This window comes from Sminthopsis crassicaudata, chromosome 4, assembly GCF_048593235.1.
Source record: "Sminthopsis crassicaudata isolate SCR6 chromosome 4, ASM4859323v1, whole genome shotgun sequence".
NCBI lineage: Eukaryota > Metazoa > Chordata > Mammalia > Dasyuromorphia > Dasyuridae > Sminthopsis > Sminthopsis crassicaudata.
In genome coordinates, this window is record NC_133620.1 from 238584733 (window position 1) to 238599580 (window position 14848).

Genomic DNA, 14848 nt, shown 5'->3' on the forward strand with positions numbered 1-14848 from the left:
CTGCACAGGGGATACAAAAGCAGAAATGAAACAGTTCCTGCCATCAGGGAGCTTACACATTACTAGACTGCAATTTTTAGCCTTTCAAAAATGATTAAAAAGGTGGGTTGTAAGATAGAGTGGAAATAAATTGTTGACTCAAACTATCTTCTTAAGGATATAGCCATGGAGGTGAAGAACAGTTAGAAGTGTTCCTGTGATTTTTAAATGCATATTTTAAAGGGTAGAAAATCTTTAAGGTAAATGAACTAAAATTGGCCCAGTCCACAGTGACCCCGTCAGAACAGTAAAAGTATGTAAACTCTACATCTGCAACAACATATGGTATTTTATGGAGATTTGCCTTTTTCCTTGTGATTTATTGCCTTTCCCTTTGCCCCTATACTTTCCAATGACTTTCTGTATATTTAATCACCTGCAACATTTTGCAGGGAGTATACTTTTAACCTTTATTCTTTTTAGAATGATTATGAGCTTCATTTTGAGTTGTGAAAATGTCACTTTCATAATGTCTTGAAAAGCAAAATAATTACACTTTTAAAAGATTTTTTATTTCCCATAGTTAAAAAAAGGCTATAGTTTTAGTCAGAAGATCTTTTAAATAACCGTATAATCTCGGGAGCAACATTTTTGCATAGTCCAATTAACTGATCTATCTTTAATCACTTTCTACAAGGGCTCTTGCAAACCTAGCCATGAATGGAAGTAAATGGCTTATAATTTTCTTACTTCAGAAGATTCCAGACAATAATGTGGCTATTCTTTCAAGTAATGAAATTATGATAACTCCATTCAAAACTTTATAGCCAAAAATTCTATTCTGCCCACAATAAGAAGGAAAGAAACAAATACATACAAACAAGTTATATAGGATAACTAAAAAATTATTAACAGAGAGAAGACATTATGATTAAGAACCATTGGGGAATCTTCCTGTAGAAGATAGGTAGGATTTTACTTGAGACTTAAAAGAAACCAGAGAAGTCAGTAGTCAGAGCTTGTGTGTGTGTACACATATACATACACACATGATTATACACATATGTATATACATATATATATATATACACACACACATCCATACATATATAGTGTATATATGCACACAGATATGTATATATGTGCATGTAGGTATATTTACATATCCTTTATAAAAATACTTCTCTAAAGAGATAGAGAGACAATAACATAAATGAAGTAAATATTTAACTTTTTATGTTCACCATACAATGGCCAGGAGGAAGCATTTGCAAAATGACTTTATAGAATAATAAATTTATATGCCTGAGACTGTGAGGAATATGTGTAATTCACAACTAGTCTTTCACATAGGAGAAGGAAAACCTTAATAAATATTTGTTGAATTGAATTAATACATAAATTTAGCAGAATTAAATTTTGAGCTTTCAAGATTTGGGAGGAAAGTCTTTTTTTTTTTTTCTTTTTCACTCACTTAAAAATCCCTGTTTTATCCCCTTGCATTATATATGGTAAAACTTAACAAATATATGAAAACCTAGTTATAACTATATTAAAATGAGAAGTTTTTTTTTAAACTTCTGGTTATTCCATTTAGTTTTATTATATTAGTTTAGCCAAACTCACATACCATATATGAGGAATAGGATATGATGGTAAATACAGCAAATGGAAAGCCCACAGAAAGAGAAACATTGAACTCTTTTTGAGAGCTACTGTTTTTCTAATCTGTTTTCTCTTGGGAGAGGAGGTGGTAAGAACAGAGCTGGCAAGGATCTTGCTTTGACTCAGAGGCATAAAATCAGATGGCAAGAATATAATAGACGTTGGTAGTTTTATAGATTAGCTGAAGTTCACAAAGGTTTTTATTTAAAGAGATAAATGAAACTTTTATTCTTTGCTATAGACAGTATAATCTTTTTCCTAGGATTTTTTTTTATTTTTATTTTTTGAAATGTTAACATATATCAGGTGATTGTCTTGTAGCTTCTAAGGATTTATTAGCACTTGCATTGTTGGCTTCAGTGTATTAGAATGACAAAAGCAGAGTTCATTACCATTTCAGATACTAACTCTAGAGGAATTTAACCACAAAGCATTCATATTGGTTTTGCAGACATAGATTTTAAAAAGTGGAACAGCCTATTCTAATGAACAAAACACTGTTGCATATTGAAATGCATTATAAATCTTCATAGAACTTAGGGCTGGCACTATTGTTGGTGCTTAGGCAGAAAATAACCTGTTTTTACATTTAAATAAACACAATAACCACTTTTCTTTTGTTCCAAGAAATTAATCCAATTTAATGAAACTTCCAGTTTGGGATAACATAGATGTATGCATATTTTAAAGAGTGCTGATTTTCACCAGGGAAAGAAGTAGCTTTGCATAATTTCTTCTCTGCTCCCCTTGTGTTGTCAAAGCAACATAAAAATGTTCTAGAAATGAATGGCCTCCTACAGTTCAAATTGAGCTAACTCAATTGACATTTCATTACAATGAAGTTTTTAGCATGTCACAGAAACTCTGCATCATGTTGAATTACATACTGTTTCTCTAAGATAGACTAAAACAAGGACTCAGTGTTTTTTAAAAGATTTAGTGTTGTCTCATATTTTCAAAGTTATATGTTTGTAGTATTCCAATCCTGGCATTTCTAAGGAAATTTGGATATTTATCAAATGATAATTGATAATTTCTCTTCTATGGACTAATATCATTCAAAAAAAATTAGAAAAATTAGAAAATGCATTTTTCCCCAGAGTTGCTACACTCAAGCTATATTCCTGTCATGTAGCCTCCATGCTCTTCAAATTTCTAGCTAAAATTTTAATTGTCATGGAGATTTTTTAAAAAGTGTGACTATGTCTTGTCTGTCATATATGTTTATATGTTTATTATGTCATATATTTATGCCTATATGTTTAATATGGGTAACATCTGAATTTGATCTTTGAAACAAAGATTTCAATTTAGCAGCTGTTAATCAATTCCATTCCAACATAAGTTTCTTTAGGAATAGGTCTTCAGTTACTTCTGAAGTGGAAAGTTGGAGGCTTTGGGAACTGCATTCTAGCAGAAAGAGCAAATTAGTTTTGGAGAGGGCTTACTTTAACATCTATTGGTGAAAGTGGTACTTGAAATTCAATGAAAGCTACTTGGATTCATGTATAAGGTACAATAGGTTTCATTGCCTCAACTACCTGTGTTTCATTGGTGTGGATATTCTTTACACTGGAACAGATGGCAATGGCCTTAGACCAGTTACTGTGGCCAAAATAATTGAGCCAATCTTGGATCATAAGATCATAAGATTTAAGAACCATAAAGGCATCTCTCCCAATTCCCTCCTCCCCCAACTAATTTTACAGTTGAGGAAACAGACGGGTCGTAAATATATAGCAAGGTTCGGATTTATATTATGCTTTAGCTGGGTTAGTCCTTGGAGGATAGACCCAGACCTTTCCAGTTTGCTAAAATTTGCTACAAATTAGATTCCATTTGCATAGCCTTTTAGAACCTAGAATCACATCTACTCTATGATGAAGTATTAAAGTAACAATTTAGTGGAAAAGAAGAAAAAACATTTGTTCAAGTCTGATGGACATTTCAATTGCCTTCATGGGTTAATCCAGATTGTATTGATAACTGCATTAGAAAGGTCAAATGAAACTTGGGCCCAAGGTGCCATCCTTTGGATGGCTGACCTCTCCTACTATAGTCCTTATATTCCTTATAGAAAATTAGACTATATTAAATACCTCCTATTTGCCAGGTGCAGTGTTAAGCTCTGAGGATACAAAGAAAAGAAAAAAACAATCACTGCTCTCAAGGAGTTCACAGTTTAATGGAGAAGATAGCAAACCCATACTTTGGTGCAAAGAAGATATCTTCTTACTCATCTACCCATCTATCCACCTATTTTTCTGTTTGTCTATTTATCTGTCACCTATCTACTTATTTATCATCTATCAATCCCCTCTCTCTAATATAGATAGATTATATTTATATAATTTATCTATCTGACAAATTGGGCATAGTCCCAGAGGGAAGGCATTAAGATTGAGTAGGACTTGGAAAGACTTATTATGGAAGGTGGGACTTTAGCTGAGACTTGATGGAAGCCAGGGAAGCTAGGAGATGAGATGAGGAAGGAAAGAGTTCCAGTCATGGAAGACAGCCAATGAAAATCCTCAGAGTTTTAGCAGCAAAGAGGCCAGTGTTACTCTATCACAGATTATGTGGAAGTAAGTGGAAGAAGACTGAAAAGGTAGGGAGGGGCGATATTATGTAGAATTTTAAAAGCCAAAGGAAGGATTTTATATTTGATCTTAGAGGTAATAGATATACTGGACAAGGGGTGAAAGGGTCAGACTTGTGTTTGAGGAAGATCAATTTGACAGTTATGGAGTTTGAATGGTAGGGGCACCACAAGGGACCTATCCCTTTTCTGGGTCATCATACTTATTGCTTCCTGCCTGTTAATTCTTCCCAGGAGTTGCCTGGTATATTGTTATTGTTGTTGATTTGTTTCAGTTTTTTGGGCAAAAATACTGGAGAGGTTTGCCATTTCCTGCTCCAGATCATTTTTTTTAAAATGAGGAAACTCAGACAAACAGAGTTAATGTGGCCCAGGGTCACATAGCCAGTAAGCATTCAAGGCCAGGCCTGTTTAATATGTCTGCATAATAAAGATCCTTCCCTTCCTGGTTTTCCATATCCCATCCCACAGCATTCTTCCTCCTGGGGGTTATTCAAAGTGACTGCGACCAATTAGAGGGACTTTTTGGTGCCTTTGACTTTTCCCTTCACCTCCGTCTGGAGGTTTGCTCAGCACAATTTCATTGCTTCCAGTGGTAGACTCACCACCTACTTCCCCTCTCTTTTGTGCCTAGCCTGAAAACTTTGCCTTAGCTGCCAGACTTACTAGTTATAGCTCTCCTTGAACTCCGCAATAATTTGGTTTTTAGACTGTGTAACGGAAAGGGTTATGATATATAGGAAAGTTACTTAAATGTGATATTAATTGTTTGGCTTGGTATATGGAAAAAAGTGATGTAGAAATTAAACACTTGGAGACATTCAGAGCAGTAAAAAACCACCTGTCTAAATTACCCTGTACAGCACCCAGCACAATGATACAAACACTTAATAAATAGTTTTTGATGATATTTTATGCACATTGGAAAATCAGGTAAAGTTTTCCAGCATCAACATTTCTAAAGATGTATCAGATTTTGGCAAGCATGAAATAGTGAGAAAGTTGGGTCATTATTCTTTATGCCTGATCTCTTTCCTGCAGGAGAGTAAATAGACTCTTTGTTGTAAATCATAAATTCTCTGAGTTGGAAGGGGTCTCAGTCCGTCTAGGCTAATACATATCAGAATGAGAATCCTTACTCCAGCACACTTGCTATCATCTAGCCTTTACTTGAAGAACTTCTGTGACAGGCACTACCTCCTGAGGCAATCCATTTTGCTTTTGGACAGTCTAGTTAAAAAGGTTTTTTCTTCTATCAAGCCTAGATCAACCTTGTTCTCTGCTTCCTACCAGTTGTGTTCTGTTACCAAACAGAACAAGTTGAATCCCTTTTCTATATGAGAATCTTCACATATTTGAAGATGACATTCTACCTCTTAGGTAGGAACACCTCTGAAGTTGAAAGAAAAACTACAGACATTATTGTCAGAAAGCTACATTTCAGAGGGAAGAGTAACATAAGCACAGGCATATAATGCAGGATATAAGAATATTAATAGACTAATATCACACCTTGATTATATACCATCTTAAAAATCATCATATTCATGAAAAACTATAAAATTGTGTTTATTTGCAACTATGCCCAGATTATTTTGGAATCTTGGAGAAGCAGAGAAAAAAGATTATGGTTAGGATCCCAATCTGTAATTGGAAAGGGAAGAAAGAGCACAGATAAAATCTCATAGTAGGCATAAGGTCCTTGCTGAGGTAGGTCTTGGAAGAAGCCAGTAGTGATAGAATACAAGCTTCTCTGTGGACTGTCTTCCATCTTCTCATCACTTAAGAATGACAAAATAAAATCTAAATTTAGACCTGGAAAGGACCTTATTCATTCAAAAGCTGATGAGATTATCAAATTAGAGAGATAGAAAGAAAAGAGAAGAGAAAATAGGTAGAGCCTTGAAATGCACTCCACAGATAGTGAGTGTCACATAGTTAAAGATGTACAAGAAAATATTAGGAGTAGTCACAAAGATAGGTAGAGAAAAGGAGACTTCAGTAACATGGAAACCTGGAGAGGAGAACATCCAGATAGAGACAGTTAACAGTGTCAAAGTTTACAAGTATGATCCAGAATGATGAAGATTGAGAAGAGGCCATTCCTTTCATTTTACTCATGATAACATTTGTCCAGAGAGATTGTAACTTCCTGACTTCACATAGCTAGATAAGGGCTAGTTCATTGGACTTTAAATATCATAAGTTTCTATTTCTCCATTTTTTTATTTTTTTCATATAATAATTTAGGTTGGAAAAACAGGAAATATTGGATTCCATAGGGGATATTAGTGTTTAGTAGAAATTAGATTTTTTTTTTTAATAAAAAGTACACTGGTTTGGTCATATACCCAGCATGAAATAATTGGATTGAAGAAGAAACTGAAATGGCTTTGGAAAGGAGCAAAAAAAATCATCAGTGAGAATTGCTTTGCAAACAGTAGGTGCTCAGTATTTATAAATGTCTCTTAAGAGTTAGAAGTCACTAGATTTTGTTGTTTGTTTACTTTTTTAAACCACGGTCCTAGATGAGGTTCCTATTAACTTCAGGCAATTTTTTTTTTTTTTTTGAATCTACTTTTCATCGGGGGTGGGGGGGGAAGGGGGAAGGAGGAGCTATAGAGAGTAACTGCAATAAGGAGAAAGACTGGAAGGAAAAAAAAATCCTTAAAATAGATTATCCATATTTTTTTTTCTAACTCAACGAATACTGTTTCAATAAGTCATAACTGAATTTTAGAACTGAGGTTTAGAATAATTTGAGTGAAACTTTTCATTTTTAGTCTATTCCTTGTTGAAAGAGGGATTTGAAGAATTTTAAAAAGAGAACTTTCTATTATCTTTTCTTCTTAAAATTAGTGAGTATCACAATTCATTTATTTTATAAAGATCTTTCATTAGTTTTATTTTTGTTTTTGTTTTTTTGACAAGAACTTTGATTTCATCAGTGTAGGGAATTCCTGGGACAGAATTTCCTTTCCCATGCTAGGTTAGCACATTCTCTACTACTTGGTCTTAAAAAGTTGGCCTAGATAAGTAAGGAATTAAATGACTTGCCCAGGATCACATAGCCAGAATGTGGTAGATTCTGGATTTGAATATGTTTTCTTGACTCAGAAGCAACATTTAAAATGAATTAAGAATGGTAAATGGAAAAAAAAAACCCTGAGAAAAACTCCCTTACTTGGCTAGTAAATGTCTAGACCCATTTTTCAGTGAGTTAAGCCCTTTTTTTGAGTTTGTATTTTCTTTACAATCTCCCTACCGGCCACTTGTTCTTAAAATGAAATCATTAGACTGTGTTTGTGACACTGAAGTCTGTTGTCATGGGAATGAGTATAATGTCACAAACAGCAAATAGGAATGAAAATAGGCTGAGAGGCAAATTCTTGGAGGAAAATAAGTACAAGTTGGAAGTACTGATGTCTTTTGTTCCCCATTCCCAAACCATCCTAGCATTAAATCTGAAAACAAAACAAAACAAAACAAAACAACAAAACAGCACAACATTGGAACCAATTTTAGTTTCAAAGTCATGGTTTTTGTGTTTCACTAATATTTCACTTAGTTGATTTTTAGTAGAGGTAAGATGGGGAGGGAGGTTCTAGGGAGAGAATATCTTTGGGAACAATTCCTTATTATGTCTTATGGTCACAAGACATTAATTCAGCAATAATGGAGGAAGTATTTTCTGTAACATAAATAACTAAAAGGAATTATAAAACTGTGGAAAAGTAAGATATGTGGATATTATTCACATATCTGTGCATAAAATTCCCCCTCTCCCCAAAATAGAATATAAGCTCCTTGAAGACAAGGACTATTTTATTTTTGTCTCAGGATATTAAACATTTAATAAATTTTTTTTGAATGGAATTGAACTGAATGGAGTTCAGATGACTTGGAACAATTTTGTCTTGCCATAATCCAGAAAACCCTCTCATTCTCTTCTGTTATTCAAAGATCTCAGGACAATGGTTTAATAGTTTTGTCTATCAATTGCTTTGGTGTCTGGGTTTGAAATTTGTCTGGAGTCTACATTCAACACAAATTGGAATTCTTGATTTTATGGGTGGTTTGGAATCTTTCCAGAAGTAAATAGCAATTTAGCAGATGAATGGAGGTAGAAGATAGGAGAGGTGAAAGTTGGAAGATGTCAAAGAGAGGGATGATTGGGGAAGTGGGAGTGAAGCTAATTATGGGAGCAACCATAGGCAATAAATTCATTCAAGTTTTTGGGTTGAGGCTGAATCACCACTTCTGGTATATGTTGTTGAGGAGATTTCATGTAAAGATAATAAATTACATGGCCACAGAAGCTCTGCTGACTCTGAGATACTATGATTCAGTGTCTCTGTATTCTATTGTCTGAATAACATTTAGTGCAAAGATGTTCTTATAACACTGCCCTTCTATTTTGTTCCATTCAACGAAAACATATGACTTGTGGTCATTTTTAGACTTTAAAATACAAGTAGCTATCCTTTTCCCATCTTATATGAAACAGTCATAAACTTAGAAAGAAAATAAATTACTATGATTTTGGAAATGTTTTTCTGATTGTTGTGAAATGCATGTTTAATCTTCTTCCTTCCTGCCATTCCCACCCCCAACCACAGATAAGATGTTCTATCAGCTGCTTTGGAATTAACAACTTCCCACTTGGACTTGGGGGCTCAGAAAAAAAAAAAAACAAAACTTTTCATTTAAAATGAAAATGTATATTGGTTAAGTGTGAGTTTTCTTTCTTCTAATGTTAGCTTTTTCTGTTCAGGTTCTGGAAATTTATTATATATAACTGTAAAGCATGCATTATTTTTTCACTCCTGTTTTTATGGCAATGATAGTTGAAATTATAATGATCTTTAGAATTCTTGCAGTGGCTTTTTGTATCACTTGCTTGAACACTCAGCAATTGCTAAAAATTATGCTGGGAAAGCAGATAGTTTTATATTGATGTCATATTGTGGCAGAAGTCCTATTTGAAGTAGCCAATATAAAGTGACTTGTATATTTATATTACATTAAAATATGGAAAGAGTAGCTGTTTTATTGGAAGAAAGCTGTGACTCCTATTAAGTTTGGGTTTTCTTATTTTTCCATTTGGATTATATTCATGTTTTTTTATTAAATGAAAAGGTTTGAATTTAGGAGGAGAAATTTTCAGTTGTTTTCTTCCCCCTATTCTAGGGTATATCCCCCCCTTTAATAACGAATAATTTTTCAGTGTTATAGAAGAATGAGTGTTTTTTCAATTTCATTGAAAGGTTACCCTTTCATATTTATAACTCTATAAAAACTAACAACAAGGAATGGCTATTTGGAACTAGTTTTATCATTGGAATGAGGTCATGTTTTAGAGTTTTAGTGAGCCACACATTAGAACTAGGGATTTGTTTAAATTAGATTGGTAGAAAGCACAGAGCAGTGGAAAAAACCCTGGGCTTTGTATGAATGAAGAGACTCTAGGGGCTCAGTTCCTGAACTTTCTACCATTACATAGCTATGAGATGGTTAGTAAGTTCATTGTGAATTACCCCCCTTTATTAAAAGAGGAATGGTGGGCTAAGTGATCTAGATTGTTGTTTTCAGCTTTAAACAAATTTAAAAAAATAGAATTATAGAAATGAACATTTGAGGACAATAGTCCATGCCCCAAGATATAACTGAGGCATAAAAGGGGATGAGGTTCTTGGGAAAATCCTGAAGACATAAGTTAGGAATGTATTTTTTTTTTAAAGAAAAAATAGAAGAGAGGTATTATGATGATATTTGAGCCAATAGAAAGAAATGGGAGCTGCACAATTCTATTTAGGGCAATTCGATGAACAGTTATGTAATACCTTATATTATACTGGGCTATATAAAGTAAGGATAAAACTATATAAAAAGGATAAAATATAAAATATTAAAAAGGCCATCTAGTCCAATTTCCTCATTTTACAAGTGAGGAAACTGAGTCTGAAAGAGGATAAGTGATTAAACCAAGAGTATATGAGGTAGTAAGTTTCATAGATTTAGAGTTGAAAGGGAAATCAAAATTCACCTAATCTAATTCCCCAATTTTACAGATGATCAAAGAGAGTACATGTGAGGTATATGGGAGATAAAATTGGAAGATCGACTGAGGAAGGACCCTTTGTGCCTATTCAAGATTATCATTTATTTAAAATCATGTCAACAAATATTTAAATGTCTCCAATGGATCAGGCATTGTTCGAAGAACAGAAACAGTCCCTGCTCTAAGAAGGTCACAATGTAGTGGGGGCGACAACATGCAAACAAGTCTGTACAAATAAGATATATGCGGGATAAATTGGGGTAACCTCAAAGGAAGAAACCAACACTAAGGGGGATTGGGTAAGGCTTCTTGTACAAGGCAGGATTTTAGATGTAACCTAAAAGAAGCCAGGGAATCTAGAAATCAGAGATGAGGAAAGAGAAAGTTTCAGCAATGGGGGCCAGTCAAAGGAAAATGCATGGAATTTAGAGAGAGTGTATCTTGTATGACAAACAGTAAAGAGGCCAAAATTTTAGTTAGGCTTATCAGCTGATCAGGCATTTAAAAATGATTAATTATATAATTTGCTTGATAAAAAGGGGACTTTTTTTTAGAAAAGAGTCTTTTGCATTTATGTTAGAAGAACTTGGTTTGAAATGATGGCAGTGGAGATGAATAAGAAGGGATGGATATGAGAAACATTGTTAAGGAAGAAGTGGCAGGAGCAGGTGATTTATTTGATGTGGGGAACAAGAAAGAGGAAAGAATCAAAAGATGATTTTGAAGTTTCTAACTTGGCAGAATGAGAATAAGGTTGCTTTTGGTAGAAATAGGAGGGGTTCATTGTTGGTAATTATGATTTCAATTTTAGATAGATTTTGATATACTAGAAGGAATTCTGAACAACAAGGATAAATATGTATAACTGATGATTTCATCAAGTGTTGGGTATTTCTTGGTTTGGAAACTCACTCCACTGTTTCAGATGCAACCTGTCTATGACTTAGGGACTTGAGTGTCAGTGGCACATAAAGAGTTACCTAGGGAGTAAGGATCAGAATAAGGGTGAGTAAGGATCAGAGAAGAAATTTGAAGTCAGGTCTTTCTGAAATCAAGCTCAACATACTATTCTCTATGATTTGAATATAAATTTGAAAAAAAAAAAGAGGGAGCACATTTGGGTTATTATGGTACATATTTTCTTACTGATTCCTTTTTTTTTTTTAATTCTCTTCTATAGAACGAGGTTCTGCTCGAGACTTGATTACTAAAGACATTACTGACACTTCTATTGGAGCATACTGGACTTCTGCTCCAGGGATGGTTCGTGGTTACAGAGTTACATGGAGATCACTTTATGATGATATTGAGGCTGGAGAGAAGAATGTTCCTGGAGATGCAATTCACACTGTGATAGAAAATCTACAGCCAGAGACCAAATATAAGATTTCAATATTTGCCACCTACACCAGTGGGGAAGGGAATCCCTTGAATGGAGAAGCTACAACTGAATGTAAGTGACATTTTACATTGTAAGCTTTGGATTATAATCAATATATATTAGCAGATGTTTAAAAGTGTGAATATGTATAGGTAATTCTCCATTCTACATATATTTGCTTCACATTAAAACTTTAGAGTCAATGGTAAGAAGCATAGAAAGGATCATAGGATCATAAATTTGGAGCTTTAGAGTACTTTAAAGGTCAGTGGATCCAACCTTCCTTCTCATTTTGCAAGTGAGGAAACTAGGACTTGTCTAAGGCAGGATTTTTAAAGTAAGTTCAATTGATTCCAAGTCCAGTCCTCCATTTGCTAAAAGATGCTGTTTATTTCAGGTAAATTTCAGGTAATAAGTATTGAGAGAGGATGAATATGAGGAAGGACCAAAAATCCAAAATTATTATTCCCTTTCTTGCAAAGAAGGGAAAGGAAGCTCATAAAATCTCTTTCCATTATTCACTTTTAGTCTAGTTAGTAGTTATATTCTTGTTAAAGTAGCTTTCTATTCAATCTCCCTCTAGTATTTCAATGCTCCTTTAAAAGTAAACAGTATACACTCTTTATTCTAGGTTCAATGCCACATCTTTGGACTTGTGGAAGTATTGGGGAAAGAGAGGAAATGTTATGAAGTTAAGAAGGTTCAACTTTTTAACATAAAAAGTTGCTTCCTTAATCCAATCACATGACTCATTGTTTGTAATTCTTTGATTATTAATAATTAAGAATAATTACTCCAAACAATACTTGACTCCAAACAATACTTACTTGATTGATATTGTGCTCAGATTACTGGAATTGTTTCTAGCTTGGGATTTCAGTGTCTTCCCTCTGTAAGGTTTTAGGGGAGGGGAATTGAACAATTGTTAGTAAGAGGGCATGCATCTTTATGATGTTTTATTAGAAAGAAAAGGTTGAATTGGTCAGTGGCCATTCTTTCAGGTCTAGAGGGGAATTGAAGTATGCAGTGACTGACGTCACTGATTTTTTCCCCCCCTTCCAATTTTTTTTCCAGAGAAAAATCTCAAAGGCTTAACTAAGAATTGAGTTAGTATAAATTAACATTCTCAGACAAAGAAATCTGGTCTTGGCTTTTGTCTAACATAACCAGATTCTCTGTAGTTCTATGTAATTTAGCAGAGAATTAAATTTTTCAGAAAAATGTATTGACATGGTTGGTTTCCATGGTAAATTTAATCTTGTATATGCAAAGTATTGGCTGATGTTTAAGGATGTGTCTTTTGACTGGATTTTGGCAGAAGTTTAGTTGATGTAAAATTAAGTAATGTGTACCAAATTAAGATAACATGTGAGTGAGCATTACAATAAATTTCTTTGATCATTAAAAGCATTCCTCTATTAAAAAATTAAAAATGTAGAAGTTTAAAGATTGACAAATATTGCATATGCCAAAAATCATGTACTATTACGATATGTCCTTGAAGATCTTTATCTTCAGATAAGTTATTATGAAAGGAAATCTTGATTAAGCATGTGCTAGTACCAAAAATATGTGGGATGCTAGAAATATTAAATTGCCTCTAGTAGCTGAATCTTTGTTCTTTCTTTATATATACTTGTTGACAGATTGCTTTTATTGTTAGTGAATTTGCCTCCTCTGGACAAAGCAGAACCTGAGGGTTCAGAAGGCTGAGAGTCAACTACTTTAAAAGTTGAAGTTAGAGAACTAGGAGAAGGGAAAATGAAAGGGAAAATAAATTAATTTGTTCCAGTAGCCATCTCTGAGTTTTTAAAAATTTTGAACTTTGGCTGTAAAAAATAAAATGATTCAGAAAATATTGTTGAAAAGTTGTGATAGGTAAGGGGCAGCAGGGTGTCTAGGGCATTTATATTTGTAGCACATATGGGGCTTATAAGATTCTTGACTTCAAAGGTATAAAAAGTTTCATACTTATTATTCTGCTCCTAGTAGGGAATATTTTGTTGAGTGATTTCAAAATAGCTTTCAGCTAAGCAACCCTGAAAACATTGCAAGATCCAGGAATATGGTGGGATTCTTTTATGATTCTGAATTGGAACTGTGCCCAAGATGTCAGTAGATGAAGAACTAATGGATGTGTGTATATTTATGTGTATATGTGTAATATGTCTATATACACATGCATGTGCATATGTGTGGATGTGAATGCATATATATATATATGTATATATATATATATATATATATATATATATATATATATATATATATATATATATATATATATATATATATATACGTATATATATATATATATACATATATTTTCCTAGTTTAGTGGCATCCCATGGAGGGGAGAAATCTGTAACATGAGGTGGAAGGGAGGGGAAAAAAGAGGGTGCTACAACAATTCATAGCATAACTTGTTCATATTATTTTTGTGGTGTGTGAGGGGGTGGGGTGGAGTGGAGAGGTGAGCCAACTTTGTTGGCTTTCCAAAAGCCTGAGAGTCAGTTAATAATTATTAGTATGAGATGTATAGAAATTTGCAAAAGTTTCCTTCTGTTTTTTGTAGTTTATTATAAAGAAGGCATAATTTAAAAGCTTATAAGGTTTCACAGTATGAAGCATGAAATGCAAAAGTCTGGTTTAAACATATTTAGATTTTTAAATATTTGCACAGCCTGGGAATCTTAGCACTGGTATCAGGGGAGTGGTAACAGATTTTTGGAGCACTGGTTGCTATTCATGACAGCACCCAAGGATTTTTTGTGTGATCATATTACATTCTTTTGAACTTTGAAGATCAGTGAAATTAAATTGGGCATCTTGTGTAAGAGGAAAGAGTTGATATTCTGAAGAAATTTTTTTTTTCTTTTTGTATTGCACTAAAAACTAGTTCTATGAATGTAATGGCAAGAATTCTTGGTATTTCAGCACATGTGTGTATGAGAGTGAGTTGTGATAATGTGCTAAATTTGAAGTTAGGATAGTGTTAGGGTTACAGGGTGCTAACTGGGTTGTCTAATTTAGTATGGTACTTAACAATTCTCTAGCTCAGAATTCACACCTTTAGTTCACACCTTTAAAAGAGTTTACACCTTTAAAGGAGTTTACACTTTTGAAATACCCACAAGCCCATTCTCTGGGAGGATAAAAGGAT

The 14848-nt window shown here is 33.7% G+C and overlaps 1 protein-coding gene across 5 annotated transcripts in view; it reads left to right on the top strand.

Moving 5' to 3' along the window:
* COL12A1 (collagen type XII alpha 1 chain) overlaps positions 1-14848 on the top strand; it is a 140453-nt gene that overhangs the window by 37273 nt on the left and 88332 nt on the right. For 3 of the 5 annotated variants that reach the window (XM_074310486.1, XM_074310484.1, XM_074310485.1), the window contains exon 14: positions 11485-11757. The exons of the other annotated variants lie outside the window; for them this stretch is intronic. In XM_074310486.1, coding sequence (XP_074166587.1) covers positions 11485-11757 — 273 coding nt within the window. The remainder of the gene's footprint in view (positions 1-11484; positions 11758-14848) is intronic. 5 annotated transcript variants of the gene reach the window in all.